General features: G+C 39.0%; 2 protein-coding genes across 2 annotated transcripts in view; one reads left to right on the top strand and one right to left on the bottom strand.

The window, feature by feature from the left end:
* LOC125240143 overlaps window positions 1-26,362 on the bottom strand; it is a 31,825-nt gene extending 5,463 nt beyond the window's left edge. The window contains exons 1-11 of the mRNA XM_048147990.1: window positions 26,259-26,362; window positions 25,243-25,723; window positions 24,362-24,507; window positions 23,276-23,397; window positions 22,630-22,806; window positions 22,251-22,422; window positions 20,962-21,240; window positions 20,202-20,262; window positions 7,994-8,030; window positions 6,933-7,027; window positions 5,625-5,809 (exon numbers count right to left, since the gene is read on the bottom strand). Coding sequence (XP_048003947.1) covers window positions 5,625-5,809; window positions 6,933-7,027; window positions 7,994-8,030; window positions 20,202-20,262; window positions 20,962-21,240; window positions 22,251-22,422; window positions 22,630-22,806; window positions 23,276-23,397; window positions 24,362-24,507; window positions 25,243-25,723; window positions 26,259-26,280 — 1,777 coding nt within the window. The 5' untranslated portion in view covers window positions 26,281-26,362. The remainder of the gene's footprint in view (window positions 1-5,624; window positions 5,810-6,932; window positions 7,028-7,993; window positions 8,031-20,201; window positions 20,263-20,961; window positions 21,241-22,250; window positions 22,423-22,629; window positions 22,807-23,275; window positions 23,398-24,361; window positions 24,508-25,242; window positions 25,724-26,258) is intronic.
* LOC125239757 (modular serine protease-like) lies at window positions 12,494-20,819 on the top strand. The gene is made up of 7 exons (XM_048147427.1): window positions 12,494-12,620; window positions 13,836-14,003; window positions 16,749-16,864; window positions 17,978-18,145; window positions 18,414-18,570; window positions 19,223-19,394; window positions 20,146-20,819. Exons 1-7 carry the CDS (start codon window positions 12,590-12,592, stop codon window positions 20,294-20,296), a joined length of 963 nt encoding a protein of 320 aa, XP_048003384.1. The 5' UTR covers window positions 12,494-12,589; the 3' UTR covers window positions 20,297-20,819.
* Window positions 26,363-26,617: the final 255 nt, after the last annotated feature.

The raw sequence follows: 26,617 nt of genomic DNA, 5'->3' as shown, positions 1-26,617 counted from the left end.
CAAGTCTAGCGGCAGCGATGTGTCGAATAATACAGATAAGTCTCATCAATGTTGTGAGAAGTCGACATGCAGTACAGCATGTCATACAAGAAGATTTCGCCTACCAAAATTTGAGTTACGCAAGTTCGACGGAAATTCTAAAAATTGGATTGGTTTTTGGTGTCAATTTCAGAAAATCCACGACGACGAAACAATTGACGACGGAGATAAGTTTCAGTACCTCTACCAGTGCACTGTTCCAGATACTCCAGCACGAGAGATCGTCGAGAGCTTTCCGCCGTCGGGAGCTAACTACAAGAAGGCTATTGAGCAACTGAAGTCCAGGTTTGCGCGTGATGAAATGTTGATCGACATTTATGTGCGTGAGCTCCTTAACCTTGTACTAGCACAAGCAAAAGGTAATACTTCTTATAAATTAGGCCACTTATACGATAAATTAAATACGCAATTATTAGCACTGCAAAGCTTAGGTGTCACTATAGATAAATATGCTGCTTTACTTTTCCCTTTAGTTGAGTCCGCCTTGCCCGAATCTGTTTTACGAGCATGGCAGAGATCCCATGCAACCGAGGAGAAAGGCGACGATCATCTGAACCGGCTTATGAAGTTCCTGAAACGCGAAGTCGAGTCGGAGGAGCGGATCCAGCTCGCGCGCAGCGGATAGCATCGGGTGACAGTTTGCATAGCGTTCCTACTCAACAACCTACCGCGGCATGCTTTGTGTCCACGGAAGACGCAGGTAAGAAAATTTGTTGCGTTTGGTGTGAAAAGGCATCACATAGCAGCTTCGAGTGCTACAAGGCTAATAAAATGTCGTATGAGGCTAGGAAGGAAGTGTTAAATAAAAAAGGAGCATGCCTAATTTGTTTGAAACCGGGACATAATGCGAAAAAATGCAAGAATTTTACAAAATGCCTTTTCTGCTCCAAACGTCATTCTGTATTGATGTGCCCTGACATTAAAACGTCAAGTCAAATTGAAAACGTGAAAAATTCGAATGTTGGAACGTCAAACTTAAGTAACAACGTAACTCAATATAAGGCTAGTACTACACTGTTGCAAACGTTTATGGCAAATATTGTCAGCGATAATAAATGTATACAGGTACGATGTTTTATCGACTCGGGAGCGCAGAAGACATACTTACGTCGCGACATTATTGAAAGCTTAGGCTTGAAACCTATCGGTAACGAAATCGTGTCAAATTGCCTTTTTGGAGGAATAGAAACTGAAAAGGAACTGTTTCATACATACGCGATTACTTTAGGAAGCCTTGATAAAAAGTTTCAATGTACAATGACCGCGCGAGGGAAGTCAACGCTCTGTGGGTATGTTCCTCATTTAAATATAAATCACGAGATGTTCAAAGAGTTGCAAAGGAATAACATCACGTTGAGCGACGTCGGCGACGCGGCCGCACCCGACATCGGGCTACTGATCGGCGCGGATCACGCAGGCGCCTTGCTCACTAAAAGTTTTCTGGAACTGAACAATAACCTCGTTGCGATTAAAACCAAATTCGGTTGGACTCTTCAAGGACCCATTATTACAAACGCATGCAGTGTCTTGACGAACGTAGTATTGGTGAATAATTTGCAGATATCAGAGCTTTGGGACTTAGAAACTCTTGGAATACGAGATCCAGCGGAAGTTGCGAATAAGGCGAAGACAGATACAGTCATAATGGATCAGTTTAGAGACTCGATCAAGATTAATGACGAAGGACGGTACGAAGTTGACTTACCGTGGAAACCAAATCATGGAGAACTCCTTGACAATAAACATTTAGCTGAAAAGAGACTGATGTCAACAACGCAGAAGCTAGAAAAGCTAAAAGAGTTTGATAACTATGGACATGTCTTCGAAGATTGGTTAAACGACGGCATAATCGAAGAAGTTGATGACGCATCGAAGCCTAAACACTACCTGTGCCATCACGCTGTCATTAAGAATACCAGCCTCACTACACGAGTTCGTCCGGTCTTTGACGCGTCAGCGCGAGATTACAACGGGAATTCGCTTAACTCGTTTCTAGAAAAAGGCTTGAATTGTCTGGAATTGATTCCAAAACTATTGATAAAGTTCAGAAAACATGCTATTGGGATAACGTCCGATATTAAAAAAGCATTCCTGCAGATATCATTGAAAAAAGAAGATAGACAATATCTGTCATTCCTGTGGTGGAAGAATAATGAAAGGAAAGAGTTTATAACCTACCGCCATTGTCGAGTCGTATTTGGTGTAACTTGTAGTCCATTTCTTCTAAGTGCGACAATAAACTACCACTTAGAGAAGTACACCGAAGAGTTTAAGGATACAGCCAAACGACTAAGAGACTCATTCTATGTTGACAACTGTGTCATCAGTTTAGAATCGGAAGAAGAAGCCGAAACCTTCATAGAAGAAGCAAAAAGAGTTATGTCAGATGCGAAATTTGATTTAAGAGGTTGGGTGACTACTCCCATGTCCAAATGTATAGAAACTATTTCAAATGAAAATAACTTGTCTGTACTCGGCCTTATGTGGGACGTCAATATGGACCAACTATTCTGTAACGTCAACTTCGCACATGGTACTGGCATAAAAGAAAACGTTACAAAAAGAAGTTTGCTCTCTATAACTCAGAAAGTTTTTGATCCTGTCGGCTTGGCATGTCCAGTGACACTTGTACCTAAGCTAATATTACAGAAAACTTGGAATTTACGCCTGAGTTGGGACAGTGAGCTACCTGATAATTTACAAAAGGAATTTTTGGAGTGGTCTAAACATATTCACTTGCTGAACGACTGCCGAATCCCACGTCGACTTACTTGTAAGCCTATAGACAAATGTGAAAACAGTCTGCATGTCTTTTGTGACGCAAGCAAGGTTTCATTTGCAACTGCTATCTTCTTACGAAGTGATTATGAAGGAGAAGTCACTGTACAACTAGTCCAAGCCAAATCGCGCGTGTCCCCAATCCATGAGGTCAGCATACCGCGTTTGGAACTGATGGCAGCATTGATTGCTACACGGTTATATCTTCAGGTTAAACAAGCCTTAGATATGTCAAACTGCCGCGTTTTTTTCTGGACTGACGCAAGTGTAGCTTTTACCTGGATTACTACTGAAGGTGATTGGAACATATTTGTCAAGAACAGGGTTAAAGAAATCCGACAGCATACAAACGTGGAAGATTGGCGTCACTTACCAGGCATAATGAACCCTGCCGACTTACCATCTAGAGGCTGCAACGCCAAACAACTGCTGAAAAGCAAATGGTGGGAGGGACCTGCCTGGCTAAAAGCAAAAGAAAGTGAATGGCCTAAATCTCAATTAATCGTAGATGAGCGAGAAGTTAACAAAGAAAGTAAGAAAGTAGTTCTTGTTAACACTACTACAGACTATAGTACATTCCTGTCTTCGCTAACCTACTTCTCCAAATACACTATGATAGTGAGGATGGTAGCATGGATATTGAGATTTTCGTACAACTGTAAAAATGCAGAAGATAAACAGAGTGGTGAACTGACCTGTGAAGAGTTCCAGAGTGCTGAGAAGAGGCTCCTGAAGATTCTTCAGACCGAAAGGGCGGAAGTAGATCAAAAAAAGATGAACAATTTGAAGATGTTTAAAGACGAAGAAGGCTTACTGAGGATTCGCACTAAATTAGTTCTCAGCGACGAGCCTTCTGACTTTGTCTGTCCGATTTACTTGCCGGGCAAACATGTGATTATTCAAAGATTAGTTGCTTCCAAACATCGTCTTATGTACCATGCCGGTCCTACTATACTATTGGTAGCCCTCAGAGAGAAATACTGGATCACAGGTATAAGAAGACTCGTCAGCTCGACCGTCTCCAAATGCATACCCTGCAAGCGGCTCGCGGTGAAGCATGCTGATACACCTTTACCACCTTTACCTCGTGACAGAATAAAACCAGCTGCCGCTTTCGAAGTGACAGGTATAGACCTAGCCGGTCCACTTTTTCTGCGGTCGGGAGGGAAGGTATGGATAATTTTATTCACCTGCGCAGTTTACCGAGCCGTACATCTTGAACTTACCAAATCGTTGACGACAGAAGCATTTCTCATGGCCTTACGGAGGTTCATCGCGAGGCGTGGAAGAGTTGACACGATATACACTGATAATGGAACCAACTTCCACGGAGCTGATAACCTTCTTAAGGGTTTGGACTGGCAAGAGATTGCGGCCTATTCCAGCGTGAGGAACATTAAGTGGAAGTTCAGTCCTCCTGCAGCACCGTGGTGGGGGGGTTGGTGGGAGCGTTTGATACGTTCTCTCAAGGACCTCCTTAGACGAAACTTAGGCCAGAAGATATTAGTATACGAAGAGCTGATGACTTTGATGCACGATTGTGAGGCTTTGATCAATTCAAGACCTTTAACCTACGTCGCGGACAACTCCGATAAGCTAAAACCCATCACTCCCGCGTGCTTCACACAAGGGCTTCCTTCGAGCGAGATGCCGGACTTAGACCAGCTCGATCATGACTCACTCAACAGGCGCCTCAGGTATCTTCATAAGTTGAGGGAAGATCTACGAGAAAGGTTCAGGAACGAGTACATCGGGATGCTCATCCAGAAGGGCAAGGAGAGGGACTCTCATTTAAGGGTAGGTGATGTAGTTTTAATAGAGACAGACTCTAAGCGTATTAAGTGGCCTTTAGGGAGGATTGTAGAAACCTTTGCTGGTGCTGACGGTTACATAAGAGTAGCCAAGGTACGCACTGCTGATGGAGAGTATACACGAGCAGTTCAACGTTTGTACCCACTTGAAGTGCCATCAGACACAATATAAGGAAGAGTTTTGGGCCTCTGCCCCAAAAGGTGGGAGAATGTTACGAACTCTTTTAGTGTTTGTGGTCAAGTTAAATGTCAAAATATTTAAATTTATGTTTTCTTATTGATTGTTATGTTCTTCTGTATGTCACTCTAGGAATAAATGGCGAAACGTTTCGCCATGACCCTTTACCGGCTCATTATTTATTTAGTTTCCTTCAGATGATTTACCACCTGTGGAACTACTGGAAGCAGTGATAATAGCATTTTTTGCGTTGTAGTTTCCTCGCTATAGTGAGGGGAAAAGTTTTATGTTACACTCGGGTGCAAATGTATTTTACTTCTCGTGTGTTAAAAAGCTCACAAGTTCAGGATTCTATTCTTTTTTTTTTCATTCCAACCCCAACGTGTGATATATTGTTGGATATAGGTATTTAAAAATGAATAAGGGTTTAATCGTTTTTTGGTAATATTAATATTTTCGGAAATAATCTCTCCTAAAGGAAAAAAAAGTGCGTCCCCCCCTCTCTAACTTTTGAACCATATGGTTAAAAAATATGAAAAAAATCACAAAAGTAGAACTTTATAAAGACTTTCTAGGAAAATTGTTTTGAACTTGATAGGTTCAGTAGTTTTTGAGAAAAATACGGAAAACTACGGAACCCTACACTGAGCGTGGCCCGACACGCTCTTGGCCGGTTTTTTTTAATAGATAGAGTTAGAGACGATAGAGTGATTCTAGAGGAAGGTTAACATGTAGGTATAGTACCCGTGCGAAGCCGGGGCGGGTCGCTAGTAAGATTATACGAGTAAGATTTTTTTATCGGGCTGACGAAATAGTACCTTGTCTGCAGTAAGGGAAGTCGGAACTCCACACGCCGCTGACGCAGCGAGGATGCGCCCCGCTAACACTGAATCCAGTCGGACAAGAGTAGAGCAGAGAGAAGTCGGCTAGCTCCTCGCGGGGCTCGATGTCCACGATGCTGTAGCTTCCGATAGCAGGGTATGGTGGGAATTGGCATGCGCCTCTGCAGAAAATTGAATTTAATGAATATTTGGGGAATCTTACTCTTCAGCTTTCCACATGGAAATTTTCACATGCCCCGTGGCAGAGCATAAGTAAGAGTAAACACTTTATAACATCTACTGCCGGCGTATCACGCTGCCAATTTTATAATAATTTATCCACGTGGATAAGTGATAAAATTGGCAGTATGATACGCCGGCTGTAACGCACCATATGTTCTTGTGAATGAACTTTCATTCATTCATTCATTCATTCATTCTTTCATTCATTCATTCATTCATTCATTCTTTCATTCATTAATTCATTCATTCATACGAACGTAACCGTGCGTTACTCCAGAAACTTCCTGCCACAGCTAAACTATGGAAATAATGGTCGCCTGCCGTATTTCCGGACCTTCAAACCTTCAAGTTCAAGAAATGAGCGTACCGTACACTCATCTTAAAGGCCAGTAATCACAGACCAACCCGTGCCAGTCCTCGTACGCACCTCCAAGTCATCCAACGTTTCTGGTATTTTAGGTGTCCATGGGTGGCAGTGATCGCTTTCTATCAAGCGACCTGTCTGCTCGTTTGTCTCCCAAACTAAGCAAAATTGGGCGTTATATGAGTTATACGATCTCGATGACCTCTAAATGTAAATTCATCGTGTAAAAACCATATTGATAATGGCTATTTTGCCTCCTAGTCAAATCAACTTCTCTTTAAGAACTGTCAAAACGCATTTTAATTTAACGTCTTGCTAATATGGAATTACCTAAGGCCCCGCGCACACGGAGGCAACAGTTGCTCGGTGACTTTCGTATTTGTATGAAAAGTTGCGTCGCCTCGTGTGCGCACCTTCATACTAGCCCATAGACCGAGCGACGGAGACAAAACAGTTTTGTCGCCCGTGTGCGCGGAGCCTAATATGAAATCGAAATTCGAATTGAGTGACGTCACGGTCAACTCAGTTACTTCATATCGTTATATATACCTGACTTATTAAATAGAAATTGGATATAAAAATAACTTCTAAGTATCCCTGTTTTTCTTATATTTATCTAATGCTTTATTTCGTGCATGATATAAAATATTGTATTTTAAGTACAGTCAAGTTCCCTATTGAAAAGTAACAGAACTTACGGAACGCCATTTTCGGCCGCGATCACGTAGTAGCAATATGGCGGCCACCGCCTGCATGCTTCTGGGCAAAGCTCCTTAATGAACCACTTCTCGAACTAGTGCGTAAAAAAACAACCATCTGTTCTGGCCCCGTAGCCGAATGGCATTTCTCCGACGCCAAACGAAAGCGATACGCCGCTGGCTCTGTCGCGCCAATACGCAAGCGCGATAGAGATAGATATCTACTAGCGCTTCGTTTCGTGAGCGTTTCGTGAGCGATTGTGCCATTCGGCTAGCCACCCTGTACTGAAAAATAATTTTTCTCAAACATGCAATGAAATATTGTCTTTACGTTCCTTAAAATGGGCTGGGAAGTATCGCTTTTTGGGCGCAACAACTCGAGAGGACTGTAAAGGGATTTCATATTATTTTTTAGGCCTAGGCCTGCAAAGTAACTTTTTTAAGTAAGCTGTCAGTACTGTCATGTCACTTTTTTTTTAATTTTTGTGTGACCTGGATACTTGTCACACTTGACGTTTGAGTGTATTTGTATTTTGTCACTTAATAAATAAAATATTGTCCTTCAGATCATTTTTTTTTATTTCATTGTATGTTTGAGAAAAGCACTATACATGCCTCGGCGTGAAAACGGATTCCCGGCCTCGTATCCCTATCCGGCCTCGCTCGCACGCTCGCTCGGCCGTATATACCCACTTGGCCGGAAATCCTCATTTTCCCGGCCTCTGATGTAATGTACTATTGCGACGCGTAACGGCGCAGAAATGTAGTCTGGCTCTACGATTTTAATTATTAAAACGTGTTTTGGTAAATTGTTTGTAAATTTACTTTGGTATTAGAACTTCTTATTCGGTGTAATAATATCAAAGCTGCATGGTTTATGGAAATGGATATATACCTACTCTGTCAAACAAGTCTGTCAGTAAATAAGAACAAAGAAAACTATATGCATCCTTTTCTTTAGGGTGCTAGAGAAAAGGATACCTATAGTTTTGTTAGTTCTTATTTACTGACATACTTGTTTGACAGAATATATGTTATATATTTTTATAAGGTACACTTACCCAGAGATTTCGTCTGCAGCACTCAATGATATTGTAACTGAAAAAAATATGTAGGTCAAGATTACCGTCTTCTGCTTTGGATGGGACTTGAACTCGCTTTGGATAGCCAGTGAATTTTTCCACCACATAGGGACATCAGCCCATATAAATCCATACTTAATATTATAAATGGGAAAGTGTGTGCGTATGTTTGTTTGTCCGTCTTTCACGGCAAAACGGAGCGACGAATTGACATGATTTTTTAAGTGGAGATAGTTGAAGGGATGGAGAGTGACATAGGTTACTTTTGGTCTCTTTCTAACGCGAGCGAAGCCGCTGGCAAAAGCTAGTTAATAATAAATACAAGAGGTAAGTACAAAGAAAATACATCTATTTATAGTACACTTAAGAGGGCTTTCGTGTTAAAAATAGTGAAATCGCAACCGAGCGCTCGATCTTACCGTGTGTGGTATCAAATTAAAGGGCTATGCGAGCAGTTTATAAATATATATCACATTATAGGACTTTTTCTACTTGGTCTAACAAAATATGAGAAAATGTCCAAAAGTGGTAATAATTGTACCGGTGAAGTCTCGTTTTCAAAAAATTGGCAAAAATCAATAATAGCAATTTATAATCACTAAGGCAATTTAAGTAAACGTTGCAGATTAATTTAGTACAAAACTTACTTCGATGTGATGTAGATTTTCAAAGAAATTGTCACTTAATTTTAGGTAATTTCTGAAAAAAATTGAATTCGCCTTAGGCTAGTTTACTCTTTTTCAAAAACTTAAAATAAAAATCTAGTCTGAAATTATTGTGGTACAGGATATACGAATTATAAATTTACCCGTTTTAATATTCAAAATTGTCGAAATTTTACAAATAAGATCGACTGATTCAGCTCTATACGTGCGTTTTTCTAAACGTGCATTAGAGAAAAATTCAAAATTAATTTAGTGAGTTAGTTTTCAAAAATTCAGTCTTATAAAAATCAAGACAAGAAGATGCTCTAACTGGAACTTGAATTAAATAAATCTATCGGATAACGGAAAGTGTAGTATTTCACCGACTAAAACTATAAATTTTACATTCTTTTGACGTTTTTTTTGAAAGCAGCCTTAACACGCACACACTTACACACACTTATTTAGGCACGTACCAAAAATTCAAATTACATAAAATAAAGTGAAACCAGTTAAAACTTACAAAAGAGACACAGTGCAAGACGCATCTTCATAAAAACTAACAATATTAATTTTACATACCTAAGTATGACTGAAACGTAAAGATGAATGACTCATTCTTGACGTATAGAAATAAGAGACATGTTTTATAATATAAACTGTTTATATATTAGGTTTGTTTATTATTGCCTGTGTGGTGACGGGTTAAGAATTTCACCACCCCCTTTCTTCCCGTGGGTGTCGTAGAAGGCGACTATGGGATATTGGGTTAAATTGTGGCGTAGGCGAGAGGCTGGCAACCTGTCACTGCAATGTCACAGTTTTGTTTTCTTTCAACCCCTTATTTGACAAGAGTGGCACTGAAGCTTTAGTAGTTTCATGTGTTCTGCCTACCCCTTTATGGGATCCAGGCGTGATTGTATGTATATATTAGGGCCAGCGCTCACGGATGCAACAGTTGCACGGCGACATTTTTTGTCTCTGTCGTCACTCCTTGGACGCACGACAGAGACAAAAAATGTCACCGTGCAGTGCAACTGTTGCATCCGTGTGCGCGGAGCGTTATTATTTTTCTTTAGTTGCTATTGTTACATACCTACCTATTTGTAACATTTGGCGGCTTTGGTGGCTTAATATTACAATAGTATTAATCAGTACTCTGTTTTCAATCCCTTCTGCTTGTAATATAAGTTGTAAACTGTTTTAATATTACATTTTTGGCAGACGCGACACTGTTGACACCTAGTATCGAGTAGTGGTACTGATAATTTACGCTATTTGACGCTAGATGTCGCTACAAATAACTCGAATTTACTGATTTACGACTCTTTCCTTCTTAGTCCTCTATTATATGAATTTCTTTATTGTAACGGGTCTCTGGTGAAATGTGTTATTGAAGTATTTTCCTGTACAATTACAAGTCTGAGTCCTTTTAATTGTTACATTTTGCTATGATACTGCCTACCGGCCTAGCTGAAATGAGAATCGTTGACGCTACACATCGATCGAAACGCAGTGACTAGTTACGATATAGTTATTTTCCCCTCACTAGCTCGGAAACACGTGTTTTGTCCTTTAATACCAGCTGGTAAAAACGCATTTTATCCACTAGTGGGTAAAGTAATTTGACCTTGAATAAAGTCAAATTAACTGCTTAAAAATTGATGAAAGTAAATGAATCTTAGTAATAAAGATGATTTACCACCTGTGGAACTACTGAAAGCAGTGACAAACGCATTTTTTGCGTTGTAGTTTCCTCGCTACCTATAGTGAGGGGAAAAGTTTTGTGTTACACTCGGGTGCAAATGTATTTTACTTCTCGTGTGTTAAAAAACTCGCAAGTTCAGGATCCTATTCTCGAACCACTCGCTTCGCTCGTGGTTCAACTATAGAATCCTTTCACTTGCTCGTTTCTCAATTCCACACTCCAACAATAGTTATTTGTTATACAAGGGGGCAAAGTTGTATTTTAACGCCGAGTGTGGAATTGAGAAACGAGCAAGTGAAAGGATTCTATAGTTGAACCACGAGCGAAGCGAGTGTTAGAGAGAGTGTTACACTCGGGTGCAAATGTATTTTACTTCTCGTGTGTTAAGAATTAAACTCGCAAGTTTAGGATTCTATAGTTGAACCAACCACTCGCTTCGCTCGTGGTTCAACTATAGAATCCTTTCACTCGCTCGTTTCTCAATCCCGCACTCGGCGTTAAAATACAACTTTTCTCCCTTGTATAACAAATAACTATTGTTGGAGTGTGGAATTGAGAAACGAGCAAGTGAAAGGAATAGAATCCTGAACTTGCAAGTTTTTTAACACACGAGAAGTAAAATACATTTGCACCCGAGTGTAACACAAAACTTTTCCCCTCACTACAGCGAGGAAACTACAACGCAAAAGATGCGTTTATCACTGCTTCCAGGAGTTCCACAGGTGGTAAATCATCTTTATTACAAGATTCACCTGCTTTTATCAATTTTAAAGCAGTTAATTTGACTTTATTCAAGGTCAAATTACTTTACCCACTAGTGGATAAAATGCGTTTTTACCCGCTGGTATTAAAGGACAAAACACGTGTTTCCAAGCTAGTGAGGGGAAAACGATATTATCGAAATCGTTTGTGCATCTGGGTTATTTTAAACCCTGAACCGAATAGCATGGTCGTGCAACAATAGTTATTTGTTATACAAGGGGGCAAAGTTGTATTTTAACGCCGAGTGTGGAATTGAAAAACGAGCAAGTGGAAGGATTCTATAGTTGAACCACGAGCGAAGCGAGTGGTTCGAAAATAGAATCCTGAACTTGTGAGTTTCTTAACACACGAGAAGTAAAATACATTTGCACCCGAGTGTAACACAAAACTTTTCCCCTTACTATAGCGAGGAAACTACAACGCTAAAACTGCGTTTATCCCTGCTTCCAGTAGTTTCACAGGTGGTAAATCATCTTTATTACAAGATTCACCTGCTTTTATCAATTTTAAAGCAGTTAATTTGACTTTATTCAAGGTCAAATTACTTTACCCACTAGTGCGTTTTTACCCGCTGGTATTAAAGGACAAAACACGTGTTTCCAAGCTAGTGGGGGGAAAACGATATTATCGAAATCGTTTGTGCATCTGGTTATTTTAAACCCTGTACCGATAGCATGGTCGTGCAACAAACGATAAAACATCGGGCCCGTCCCTATCGCACTTATAATTAGTGCGATAGGAACGGCTTGGGTGCGTCGCCGAATGGCACAAATTAACGCTCACGAAACGAAACGCTCGTAGCTCGTCTCTGTCGCTCTTGGCACGACAGAGCCAGACTACAATTCGCGGTGTTTCGTTTTCGTTTCGCGTCGTAGAAATGCCATTCGGCTACGAGGCCTGACGAGTGTGTGGTGGTGCTGGTAACTAGGGTCAATCGCCGATCAGTCTACAGAGTGGGGCCTGTAACAAAGGCGAAGAATTGAACTGTAGGCTATTCTCCTTATACTGATCAACATATTTGTTCAGTGAGTTTTAAAAATTATGAAGTCTTTAAATTTTTAATTTTTCATACCAAATAAATATTAGCTTCAATGTACGCCATTATTGTTGTCATTGACGTTGTCTGTCACACTTTAGACTTAACAGAATTCGCAATACATTACCTCTTAGAAAAAACTTTCAAGGGTGATAAAAATCAAAATACAAGCTATTTTTAAAAGTCGCCGAACAAATGTTGATCAGTATAAGAAGAATAGCCTAGAGTTTAATTCTTCGCCTTCGGCCCCACTCTGTATAAAAAAATCTAGTTTATAACAAAACGTCAAGGTTTTAAGTACTAGCTTGAACTTTTTTTTTAAAAGCTGGTTTATTATTTGTACTTATCCAAGTCGTCAGTGAGTCGGTAAGACCGGCTGGGGAAGCACGGATCGCAGTTATTAGGTTTATTTGTAAACAAGGAAAATGATACGAAAACTAGTTTTTGTGCTAACAGGTTAGTACCTTAGGTGATATTCTAGAATCTATAGAGCTTAAGTTTCAACACAAAACATAAAGCAATTTATTTACGGGATAAGTTGCTTCTTATGTCTTTCAATTTTTTTTTTATTTTGCTGTCTTGAGGTACAAGACAAAGTCGAATAACTCTACCGATTTACGTGAACATAATTATATAAGAAAATAAGACTAAACTTTAAAAGCTAGCTAATGTCTAAAATAGGACCTTGAGGCATTGTAAGGGTACTGGCGACATTTCCTCGCTGTATCGCAATGCTGATACGTTGTGCGAGGAAGTCGCAGCTCTTTGGTAGTAAATTGTTAATGTACTTAATGTTGAGTATGAATAATACTTGGGCCTAATTCTAAAAATAAAATGAAAGAGATTTAAGTATAATTAGATATAAATGGGTCATTGGGCAAGTCCATACTTTAGTTTTGACTATTGCAAGGCCCGATTCGAATATATGTGCATCAAAAATATATCTCAATATTTCTCTCGATACGATATAGATCGGATATCAATATCATAACTAGTATCAAAACTTCAAAAGTCCTATTTATTAAAACAAAAATGTCGAATCGGGTAGCTAAGATATAAATCTGACATTGCATTCCATAGGTAAATGATCGCAGGTTCGTTTTCACGTTATCCGATCCGATATCGGATGTCGGAAGGATTTCGATGGAAAAAATCCAAGATGGCGCCTGTGTATTGGATATCGGTCCTACATCCGACATCGGATCGGATAATGTGAAAAAACTCTTCAACTTCAATATTTTCGCATAAAAACGTCCCTATTGCACTGCATAAGGTCCCTTTTGTGATGATTAGCCACATATCCATTATCCACATATAAGTATGTTGTGTTCCTGCCGGTGAGTAAGGCTGCCAGAGCTCAACGAGGGTGCGGTGTGCTGATGACGGGAGGACTTACGGAACTGACTTATTCCGTCTATTGTCCTTTGAGTCGTCGGCAACCCGAACCCTCCTTGGAGCTTGTACACTCCTTTTTGCTGTGTAGTTAACACAGCAAAAGGGAATGTACAAGTTTCTAATGGGGTGGGAACGCGCATGTGACACTGTTTGAGTTGCAGGCGTTCATAGGTTACGGTGACCGCTTTACATCAGGCGGGCCGTATTGCTTGTTTGCCACCGACGTAGTATACCTATATTAAAAAAAAACATATTTTATTGATTTTTTTACTACAGGACTCGCATTTGCTCAATCTCAAGATGTCAAAGCATTCATGGATGTGGACTACGAAGCCGACGGCGCTCAAAACTTAAAATGGGCGGTTGAAGTATATGAGTACTCTAATGGACAGCCTCAGCATTCCTGTGGAGGGTCGCTTGTCACACCGACAGCTGTCATATCAGGCAAGTTTATTATTATTATTATTCCCTTTATTCATCTTTCCTCTTAAGTTAGGCTGTTTATAATATGAATATAAAAGTAAAATACAAAAACACATACGAAACAATATAAAAAAAACCGGTCAAGTGCGAGTCGGACTCGCTCACCGAGGGTTCCGTACAAACTTTCAATAGTTGAATCATCAAAATGTTATTCATAGAACTCTACAGATTTGACTAAATCCCTCAAGACTCAATTTCCCACATAACAAGTAATATTTTAATATACAATTTTATTGTTAGACAACGTCCAAATAAAATCAAGACTATTCGACTTCAATAGTTTACGACTTACGACATGTCGCAAGGACGCTCCTGAACCGACCTCATTATATCAGGAAAAACGCGATGTAGGAAATGAGCGTTCAACGTACAGCGACATCTATCGGCAAATTGAGTAAACTAATGCGCGCGAGCTAGTATGGAGGATGATTTTTATGGAATAATAGTTTATTGCGTGAACCGATTTTAACCATTTTGCCTCTATTTGAAAGCAGGTACTTAATTTCATTGTTATTTTGTTAAAAAATACAGGTACAATAAACACCCGCAAGGGTGTTGAAATTGAAAATGTAAATCTGAAAGGTTTTTTATAAATAAAAAAAAATGTTTTCAAGATACGTGTACGATTTTATTTTTCCTGTAATATTCATTATAATAGCCATGTTTGGTGAAAATTTCATAAATTTATGCTGGTAAACTTGGGAGATAAGGGGGGGGGGGAACGGTATTTTTTTTTACATTTTCCTTCAAAAAACATTTTTTTTCCACAACCAAAAAATTATAAAAAATAGTTTTGATATGTACAATTTGAGCTCTTTCTAACGATACCCCACTTGACCTAGTTACTTGAAATTTTCAGTTTGCCCCCCTTTCATTTTGGCCATTTTCAATCATTTATATTAATTAATTAAAAAAAATACTTTCAACTTGTAGAGGTTCACAATGTTTATAACTATTCCAAATTTCATATCGATAGCATAAGTAGTTCTCGAGATATTTAACAATGTGACAGACGGACAGAGTCGCACCATAAGGTTTCCTGTTGTACCTTTTTGGTACAGAACCCTAAAAACATATAAACACATTATAAAAAACCTAACCTAGGGTGCCGCCAGCAGCGGGGCAGGGTCCAAGCTGCCGGTGGTTAGGGCCGGAGAGAGAGGAACCGTCGGACTATCCGCGCCGTGTCCAAGATCACCGCCGCACGCATCTAGAACGCCACGAGTACTTTTTGACTCAGTTAAACACCGTTGCATATATAATAGTTTTTCTAATACGACCATGCACTTAGTTTTTAATAGTTTTCTTGAAAAACTTTCGTGAAATTCACACTGTTTCCTGTATTTTGACGCAAAGGTTTGCACTATCAGCTCACCTGCCAGTGCCAGCAGTATCGTTATAACAATGCGTTGCCATGGTTACAGAGCCAAACAATGCGTTTTCAGTTTTTTGGATACGGCGCGCATGCGCGGAATGCCGGCGGACGCTGGCTTTGGGGAATAGACTTTTATGTAGGGTTTTAAAGATCTATGCACGACCCTGTAAATGACGAATAACAGTTCGAGAGTAGAAAAAAATCATAATCTTAAAAAATATTTGTATGCAACCTGTCAGTTCAATCTGAAAATTCTGTCAGTTTGAACTGACAGGTTGCATACAAATCTTTTTTAAGTATATTTTTTAAAGACTGTCTGTGGCGTGCCTTAGACAGTAGCGTCCTCTCTACTTTTTCAGTCGAATACCAGCCAGTTGTACGAAGTTGTAAAACCCTTGTTTGCTCTATTTGTCAAATATAACGTGATTAAATAGTATTACAATCGTGATATAATTCAAAGCTTTTCAGTCGAGTACCATCTACCACTACGAGAGTGAAAAGCTTAATTATATCACTATTGTATACAATACTTTTCACCACACCAACTGGTAAAGGCTTTCTTTGCTATTCGAAAACAGATAGCAAAATTGCATTTTATCCACGAGGGGGCAAAGTAATTTCATACGAATTTTAACTCGATGTCTTAATCTGGCTGCTAGATTTTACCTATAAATGATGATTTTGAATCATAAATATTGAATAAATATGGATTTCATTTATTTTGATGTTTTATAGTCAGTATTTTGTTCGTGTTGGTGTGGTGAAAAATTTTGTGTTTCACTCGGTGGCAAAGTTTGTTTAACCTTCGTGCCTTGATACCCTCGCAACGCTCAAGATTCCACTTTTTGAACCACTCGCTACGCTCGCGGTTCAATTTTGGAATCTTTCGCTTGCTCGGGTATCAATATTGGCACGTGCGGTTAAACAACTACTTTGCCCCCTTGTAAAACAAATAACTATTTTCTATGAGTCACCATCTTCATCATCAATGGACGAAAAGTATCATTCAAGTTAAAATTAATGTTAAAGCGTCGTTCACCGTTGTATCCAATCTTAAACCACATTTTGCCGTTCTTCGACATAAGTATAGTCCATTTCAAATACGAAGGCCCGATGGCACTCGAAACTTAACAATAGGGCTCATAATGTTTGCCTTTTGTTATCTAATTAGGCCCACTTCAAATTGGCACGCGTCGGTGCAATCTTTTTGTCGGTGCAATCAGGTATCTTTTGTTATCACTAATCCTATTGTTAACGCTAATTGACCGTCTCAAGTGCCATCGGGCCTTCGTATTTGAAATGGACTATACTTAAATATTATTTATGTTCAGCTGCTCGATGCTTCTGGGCCAAAGGAGAGCAGAAGTCGGCCTCCAACTTGGTGGTGGCGAGAACCTATGGAGGCATCGGCGTTGGCACTGACTGGAACACCGTGCAGACGGCTAAAGTAAGATTACTTTACCGACCAAGTATTACGTAAGAAGGTTTATAAGAATTACCAAAGACATAATAACTCCATCTAGATTCTAGACAGACAGATAAAGTCTAAGAAAAAACGTACCTCAGTACCATTCAGAAAAATGTACGGTTAAGTACGGTGGCCTAGATGGCGTTACACCTTTGAGGACGCTCAGCTAGATGGCGCTAATATTAATATTTGACATTTTAACACATATCAAGCTAACAATATGGGCCAAATTGTCAAAACTGAGGTTCAAAAGTTTTAAGCCTGTGTCGAGACGAGAGATGGCAGTCTATGCACTGAGATACTGTGATTACACATTTTACTTCGACAGTAACTCTCTATGATACTCGATCCTCTTTGGAATTAGCAGAGAAAAGAGACTTTTTTATTTATCTATGGAATTAGTTACTTTACTTACCCCCTATGCCTTTAATAATAAAATCATAGGTATTGGACTAAAGGGCAAAAACGTCCCACTTTGTCGGTTACCATTAAGGCGAGATTTACTTGAATCTTTATATGAATAAACTGACAAAGCGGCTTTATAGCAATATAGCAATCGACAAAGTGGGACGATTTTCCGCGCACACTCACATGTTTAAAGTAAAAAAAAAGTAGTTTTACAGTGCGTACACTGCGTACTCATGCCCCGCCGTGCGGGTATTGGTAGGTATTAGTATTACTCAACTATTGGGTAAGAGTACGCATGTGGGGTAATTGTTCGCATCAATATAAATAATTAATTGAATTGTGAATAAAAAAAGGTAAATTTATCTGTCTTGAGGTTAAATGCAAATTTATAACCCAGATTTATTTGTCACAATTTACACATTAGATAAATGTAAGCATTTCGATAAATTACTTAATAAAACCCTAAATGAAAAGCTTAACAAAAACCACAGCCACCTGTGTACTTAACACAGCAAAAGAGAGTGTACAAGTCTCTAATGGGTTGGCAACGCGCAAGTGACACTCCTTGAGTTGCAGGCGTCCATATGTTACGGTGACCGCTTTCCACCAGTCGGACCGTATGCTTGTTTGCCACCGATGTAGTATAAAAAAAGAAATATTTTTTCCTACAAAACTCATTTTCAGGTCCGTACAATCCACCTCCCCCTATCTTATAAGGACAGCGAAGGACTTTACGCCAATGACATTGCCGTGCTGATACTTGAGGAGCCAATGCGTGGTGTAATGCCTATATGCATTAACTTCGATAAGGTGATGGAAGAAAAGCATCTGACTGAAGGGAACTTTGGTAGGGTAAGTGATAAAATAGTAACTTGTTGGTACTATCAGCTGCAAAAGTGTATGGAGAAATTATGAATGAATTTATTGATAAATTCGCCATGCACTTTTGCAGCTGATAGTACATACGTATGTTCCGAAAAATGCTCCGGTTTGAAAGTCGGGCGTTATATTAACCGGGGGTGGGCGTTATATTAAGCTTGTGTAATTAGAAAGACGGTTAGATTTAGGTACTGTTTGAGTGATCACAGCTCAAATACATAAAGTAAAATATTTTTTTCAGAATATGGGCACCCTCCAGCTAGCTGGCTACGGTCTCCCGTCCCCACTCTTCACTGCATTAGAGGTCCCCTACGTGCCCGAAGACCGGTGCAAGCAATATTCTGACTTGTTCAGAGAGCAGCTCACGGCGGATAAGATATGCACTGGATTTAAGCCAGGTCAGGATTTGTGTTCTAGAGAATTGCTACCGCAGCATTTATTCTATGGCCTCTAGATGTATCGATCGCAACGTAGGGCTAGAAAAATCTAACAGATAGTACTAGTAATAGTACCCTGCCTGTGCCTAGTGCCTACGTGGCACTTACTTAGTTTAGTTTCTAATGTCATTTGCAATTTATAGAGCTTTTTCTAAGTGGCTTGGTGACACAGTGACAATCACAGTCACAATCTGTCACTGTGAGTGAGACAGACGTACTTAAGACTAAACAAATACCTAATACAAGTGTTAAATTTTGCGCTCGCGTCGCGACAACATTGTAAACGAGTTGCTACGCTACGTTTTCATATCTACCTCCTAAGTTCATAATTAAGAAATTCTATTAATGCACCCGCTAGTTAAGTTTAAATAAAATTGCTACTACCAACGCTCTCACTAGTTAAGACTATATATATAAGCTTATATTATATAAATGCATGTTTCTCATGTAAGTGAATTATTGTTATTCTTATTGAGAAATAAAAAATATCTTTGAACAAAAAAAAAATTACACCACGTCGGTGGCAAACAGGCATCCGGTCCGCGTCATAGAAAGCGGTCACGTGCGCGTTGCCGATCCAATAGAAACTTCTAAAAATTATATTTGTTCCCAGGTCCGGGCAACAAGCCAGAGTCCCTGATCTGTCGAGGAGACCACGGCAGCGGCCTGGTGTTCTACAGCGGTACCGAGTGGAACGCGATACCGTACCTGCGTGGAGTAGCGTCCACACCCTTCCCGGGACCTACTGGACCTTATGGGACCTACAGCTCTTGCTCTACATACAGGTAGTTGATGAATATACCCACAGATATAGGAAGAAAGGAGATCGGACATGCCGAGCGATTTGTATTGAAAACGCCTGTTGTAAGTTTTTGAACCCACACATGCATCATGGGTCGTGTCATCACGCACGCACACAACGACAACTGTATGCTCGTTGCTCCGTTCGGTTGCTATTTCGGGAATTTCAGATCTTGCCCTTGCCTTGTTTATACTTATACCAGGTGGCGGTGTTTACTCACCTACATCTGGATGTGTTCAAGCGCAAGGGAATAAATTCCAACTACAACTTGCGTAGCAACATGAACTCGAGGAGACTAGTGTCAAATCAGCACAAACTCGCCAAGTCAGAGCGGTCTGTATACTAAGCAGGGTCCTCCGTCTACAACCGTTTACCTGATACGGTAAGAAATGCAGCTTCCGTTGCACTATTTAAACAAAAATTGAAGGAATATTTCCAGGAGAACAATTTTTATGATTACGGCGATTTCTTTAATCTGCCCCCCACATTGTATAAAAAATATAATCTATGATAATATTTGATACTTTCTTTGTGGCCTAAACATTATGTTACTAATAAAATATTTCATTTCTTTCTGCGATACGTCTGCTGGTACCTTGCTCTATTAACCATACTGTGTGTACCGGTTCTTTAATATATTTAAAACATTATACTAAGTTCCCTTGTTTTACTTACTAAAAAAATAAGCACTAAAAATGTAACAAAAACGAATTAAAAAATTAACTTCTTTACAGGTATGCCGCTTTTACACGCATTTCTTCGCACCGAAGGTTTTTGGAGCATCACTTACCCGGTATAGAGGATAAGTGTGCGCAGTACTACAAGACTAATACTGTCAACATTGAATGTGACTGCAATTGTAAAAATAATACGACCAGTGAATAATAATATTGTGCTACGTGGGGCATAAGTTAAATATAGCGATTGCAAAAGTATAATTTGTATATTATTACTCCCCGCCCGCCCGAGCTCTTGAAATTTCAGAACGACTTCGGGAAAAGCTTTTTCTTTAACTCAAGCAAGAGTGATGGAAAATTTTATTTTGGAGTTTTGGAGTAACTCTTACCCGGTATAGAGGGTAAGTGTACGCAGTACTATACTAACAATTTTGATAACCTAAATGATAAATTAAATAATAAGATGTAAATTGTATATTTTCGACACAAATAATAAAAAATTAATTTAACGTAATTTTGAACAATCATTAATTTGAAATGTATACTTACCTAACTAAATTTATGATTATCGCGCAATTGTAATAATATATTATACTAATCGCATAATTTAAGTTTAGTCTTAAATGCATGTTGCTGTTTTAATATGACTTGTAAAAATGTATAGTTTTTTACCAATAAAGATCTGAAATCTGAAATCTGAATTTTGAATTCGACTGAAACTAAAACTACTATTTAGCATATGTAGTAATTAAAATGTGTCATTTGATTTTGTTATTTTGGAGCTTTACCTAGAATAGAAGCGTGCGCAATATACATATAATTTTCCTAAAATAAATAAAACGCAACTTTTTGTACATGAGTCATTTTATTAGCAATAACAATCACAAACAAAATTCCTCCGATTCCTTGTCAAGAACGCGCCCAACTGCCTATAATACTTCCCACACTCCTCCGTAACATCCTGTATATTCTCCTCTAAAAACCCCCTGTATTTACCCACACTCGTGTATAGAGTGAGCTGGTTAGCATCGTACGGGTGCGAGCGAGACGCCACGCCGCGTACGAAAGGGATGGCGATACCTTTAGCGATGTCTTGGTCATCGCCTAGGAAGAAAGCTAGACCGGCTCCTGGGTCCCGAATACAGACGTCACCTGGAAAATATGGGTAATATTATTCATATTCATATTCATTTAATCCATTGTTATCATGTTCATCAGTACAATAAAGGTCTTATACATAGGTCTTAGTAGGTACATGATACCCTGCTAGGGCATACAATATAGGATATGTTACTTATTTATTAATTATTATATAAGTTCATGTATTTCTATTACTTATTACTACCGGTTTTTGATTGATGGGATTTTTAGGGTTCCGTAGTCAACTCTTAGGTACCAATATGTTAATCAATCACGTTGATAAAGTGCAAAAATAAAAAGTGGGAAAAAATGTTTTATTAGGGTACCCCCCCCCCCTACACGTAAAGTGGGGAGTGATTTTTTTATCATTTGAACCCTAACGTGTGATATTTGTTGGATAGGTATTTAAAAATGAACATGGGTTTTATAATGCTCATATTTTCGGAAATAATCGCTCCTAAAGTAAAAAAAAATGTGTCCCCTCCCCCCTCTAACTTTTGAACCATAAGTTTAAAAAATATGAAAAAAATCACAAAAGTAGAACTTTATAAAGACTTTCTAGGAAAATTGTTTTGAACTTGAAAGGTGCAGTAGTTTTTGAGAAAAATACGAAAAACTATGGAACCCTATACTGAGCGTGGCCCGACACGCTCTTGGCCGGTTTTTTGGCATCTTAAACCAATCAGTGCAAAGATTTCTGCTGGTCGGTTTGGCTTCCTTTTCAAATTTAAGAAGATAGGTTGCCTTCACAGATCAAGCAAAGGAGTACTTAGTCCCCCCCCCCCACATCTAGCGTCTCGTCACTACTCAATAGTCAATTTTTGTAAGTGGAAGTCCACGAAAACATAAAAAAGGTCTCGTTACGTGATTTATTCAATTGCAACCATGCAAATTGTGAACACTCAAGGACCAGAAACATATTTCCTATAACAATGACAGTACAAAATGTGACCCTAGGAATTATTAAAGTCTACTTTCATCTCCGCCTCATTGCAAATTTAGCATTACAAGATGGTTCTTACCTAAAACTGGACCCGTCCCGAGTTTGAACCCGGCGCATATCTTATCTTCCGTGAAATCCTGCAGAGTATTGTTATCCAGGGACCTTTTACAATCTTCCGAAGAGACGTACGGGACTTTGAGGGTCTGAAGCTCTGTAAATTTCTCTTTATACAGCGGACCGACGCCCAGGGTCTAGGGAGGGACGACAATAGGTAAATTAATTAGTCTGTGTAGAATATAAAATTTTGCACTTTCATCTGTTTCGCCATCCTTCTTTCATCATTGTCATCATAATCCTCTTTCTCTCCTGTTCTCGACTTTCAACATCACCGTTAAGATGCAATGCAAGAATTTGGTAGAACTTCTGCATTATTTGTAAATTTTAGCAAAAACGCTTACCGTGGCAATATTTCCAGGTTTCTGCTGCTCTTTCTCCAGATCCTCATCAAAACTGACACACACAGGTCTCATTCCTTGGCTGTCGTAGAATGATCCTACTAGTTGTATTATGGCGATGTCGTTTTGGTAGTTGTTAGCGGCGCCGTTGAATGTTGGAGGGACTTTTATAGAGCGTACCTGTGAACAATACAGTCCTTATACCTGAAACTGAAGTGCAATAATCATTCCGAATGGCACAAACGCTCACGAAACGAAACGCTCGTAGATATCTATCTCTATCGCTCTTGGGTGACCATACCCAGTGACAGAGCCAGACTACCTTTCGCAGCGTTTCGTTTTCGTTTCGCATCGCAGAAATGCCATTCGGCTACGGCACCTGAAATTCTAACAGAAGAGGGTAAAGTATATAGTAATTCGCTTACTGCTAGTTTCATTTCAATTAAAGCGAATCCAAATACATTTTAAGTGACTGGAAACATAAAGTGTCTCTGTCTAATTCGCCTCCTACGGGCCAGGGCTCTTGAAATCTTATTTTGCCTGCTATCCCTCTAACCATACGAATTTATAAGTGCGAAACAGAGGCAGACATATAGACCGTAGCCCGCAATCGGCCCATAGGTCTCAAATATCAAACGTAGGTGTATACGTCATTCTGCTGCCGGTAGCTGCTGTAGTCATCTTCCCGGTACGTCAGCACTTCACCAGCGCCGACAGCAAACTGAGAAGCTGGCAGCAGTCCCACGCACTCCTTCCAGAAGCAGTGGGCAGCTGTAATTGTAAATGGTGTTATAAATGAAATGGAATATTTTTGGCGAATTGGCAATCTGGAACTAACGGCGATAGCTAATACTACAACGCCAACAGTTACAACTTGGCAAAAAAGAGTTCAGCTGGCCTATCATGCTTCCAATTTCATCACTCATTAAGTATTAACCTTAATTAGACACCCTGTCACTTTCACATTGATATACTTGCGAGAACGTGAGGGATGCTTTATCCACGTCGATAAATGATTCTTTATTGCAAACCATGGTTACATTACAGTACAGGTATTGAATGTAGTATAATGTCTCATATGGACCCTGCAAGGGCACAGCATATAATAACTCATCATCAAATAAAAAAAAAATAAAAAAAAATGGTTTATTTCCAAATTTAAGGTACACAAGGTTACATTTTATACTGACCCCCACACTAGGCTAGGCCTGTCCCGTGAGGGAAATCGTACGGTTAACAGAAGGATTTTACATAAGCGGCATAAGACCATTAAATATCATTTAATTATTATTATTAATTCTGAACGACCAGATGAGCACTGGCATAAGATCCGATAAGAGCTATAAGTTGAAGATGGAAACAGTTTGATTTTATTTTTATTAAATCACTTTAAATATACTGGGTGTAGTTTTTATAACAGGGAATAATTTGTGGATATGATGGGCTGCCTATACAAAAAAAAATCAAACACCATACTTTATTCAACTTCACATCACACTTTACCGTTTTCATTGTAGTTCAAAAACAATCTAAGGCGTTCGCATGTGTGTGTGTTCGATGTGCACAACAGCGACAACGCAGGGCGAGTTGATCAGCGTCTTCGAGCGATTTTCCCCTGTGTGCTTACGAAAATTTGGGAGATTTGAGTTTTGGTTCCGCATCATCTTTAAAACTACCTCCTTAAATATTGTCGGTTATAAAAGTTACACCCTGGACTATTCTAAGCAAGAGGCACCTGAAATCATGACAGTCCTGCTGATCATGGATGCTCCGCATATCCTCAGGAAAGGCTGGTGCTCTTTACTGAACACGCTCACTTGCCACGACAGGGGTTCGTTAACTTTGACCCTGGGTGGCTCTGGGGTCCAGCTGGGGTCAGGACTGAAATAGTACATTGTGTGACAAGGGATCAAAATTACATATTGACGAGAAGGCTTTTATTGAATCCTGACGGACATCACTTATAAGGATCAGGAATAGTTCTACAAGGGGGCAATGATCTATCTATAGCAGCCTTTAAAGGGCCCGTCTTTTCTCTCCATTCCTCCACGCTAATAGGTCCATTGTTGTTGTTGCTGGTCATTGTTAAACAATATGATCGGGGCAAAGATATTGTTAAACTAATTTTGCCACCGTGTTAAACACGCACAAGAGTCAAACACCAAATTAACTGTACAACATCAACAAAACCATAAATTTATTATTTTATAAAACATTTTACGATTCAAAATCTTGATTTAGATAAAAGTCAATTTAGGAAAGAAATAAAACTATGGAAACGGATTAAATCACGTATAATGAATTTACAATTCATTCCGACGTAAAAATCGAATCGTCGGTATGAATTGTAAATTCATTATACGCGATTTAATCCGTTTCCATAGTTTTATTTCATGAGTAAATATCACGGTGACCGAATACAATATTAGGAATAGAAGTTAAAATTTCATGAAATCAATTTGCATACTTGTAGATAAAATGCAGCTTCAGAACCTTTTTGAATAGCCAAGAAAGTCTTACCAGTTGGTGTGATTAAAGTACGATTATAAAATATGCACCAAAAAATGTATAAAAGGTGTCCCAGAATAGAACAATTGTAACGTGGACTATACTTACGTTGGTATCAAATCTGTTTCATTATCATTAGGTTCTATCCATCGATCTCCTGTTTCCTCGTTTGGTGCCACCGTTCCAAGGGGTAAAGCACTTGCAAACTCATCTTTAGGCGAATCTTCATAATCAAACGTAAATGAAGATACAGGCGCGCCTCCGCTTAAAGGATAATCGTAAGATAAAGCAACATACTCTGTCGTTGTTTGAGATTTAGCTGTTGTACTTATTGTTGTTGTTTTCATCCATGGATTTAGTTGAGTTGTATTTAATTTCTGTCCAAAGAACTGGTGATATTTTGTTATATCTTCATCATATTTATGATCGGGTCCTTGGTAATTATAACCCTGAAAATGGTGCTCAAAGGCAGAGCGGTCAGTGATATTTTGATTTATTTTTGTACTTTGTTCATTTCCTTCATTAGTTAGTGCCTTGGCTTGTGAAGGTAGACTATGCTGCAGACTTTTATGTGCCAAAAGGCAGAAAACTGTAACAAAATGGATTATTTGGGTTTTTTTACCGAGTGTCAAGTAATGTTCCTTGCCGTTTTCAGTGTGTCCATTTCACCATGGGGTAACTACTATTTTACTATTATGGGATTTTAAATCACACAGCTAACTACCGATCTAAGAGAAAGGGGTCTTGACCACGTATGGTGGAGTAAGTAATATCTATTGGAAACAATTGACAGAAGAAAATTTCTTCATTAGATTTGTTGGAGATAAGCGTGTACAAATTACAGGTATGGAAAAAGATTCATTCAAGGCTATTATATATTGCATTTAATTTATATTATTATAATAAAGAAATGTAGTAACTTTTAATGACACAGCATTAACAAGATAGACAGAGTTTTTCTTTTATTTTATTTTATTACGAAATATCCGATTCTATCGAAATTTTCCTTATGCGAACAATTACCCCACATGCGTACTTTTACCCAATTATTTGCGTACTTTTACGCGATGGTGTCACAATTCTCAAATTGAAAGACAAACTTGTTTTTATAAAACAAAACTCACCTAAAATAAACGTAGCGTTCATATTGATATTCGTAACAATTTTCCTTATATTAATTGTTTACATCAAGTTTACAATAAGGAGTTGACCGACACCTATAACATTTCTTGAGAGACTACAAGCATGAACTAAAAATACCACCTATAAACCTGTATTTACCAAGTTAGTCGATTTCTAACAGTATATATAGGACGATAAAGATTATTTTGGCTTGCATTTGATATGGTAACATGTTTTCATATAATTAGCTCATCTTTTTGCTTTTTTAGGCCCTAGACTTCTAGTCTTGTAGCAAAGAAGTCAAAGAACCTTGTTGACCTTGTACCCACTAGTGGATAAAATGCGTTTTTACCCGCTGGTA

This window comes from Leguminivora glycinivorella, chromosome 26 (genome assembly GCF_023078275.1).
Source record: "Leguminivora glycinivorella isolate SPB_JAAS2020 chromosome 26, LegGlyc_1.1, whole genome shotgun sequence".
NCBI lineage: Eukaryota > Metazoa > Arthropoda > Insecta > Lepidoptera > Tortricidae > Leguminivora > Leguminivora glycinivorella.
Note: the sequence above shows the minus strand (reverse complement) of the source record. Positions and strands in the feature narration are given on the sequence as shown.

Bases quoted from the DNA above. Each gene is read 5' to 3' on its own strand.
- LOC125239757 (XM_048147427.1), top strand. From the start codon at position 12,590: ATGATACGAAAACTAGTTTTTGTGCTAACAG. The intron at 14,004-16,748 runs GCAAGTTTATTA...ATTTATGTTCAG, and splicing joins ACCGACAGCTGTCATATCAG to CTGCTCGATGCTTCTGGGCC. The intron at 18,146-18,413 runs GTAAGTGATAAA...TATTTTTTTCAG, and splicing joins CTGAAGGGAACTTTGGTAGG to AATATGGGCACCCTCCAGCT.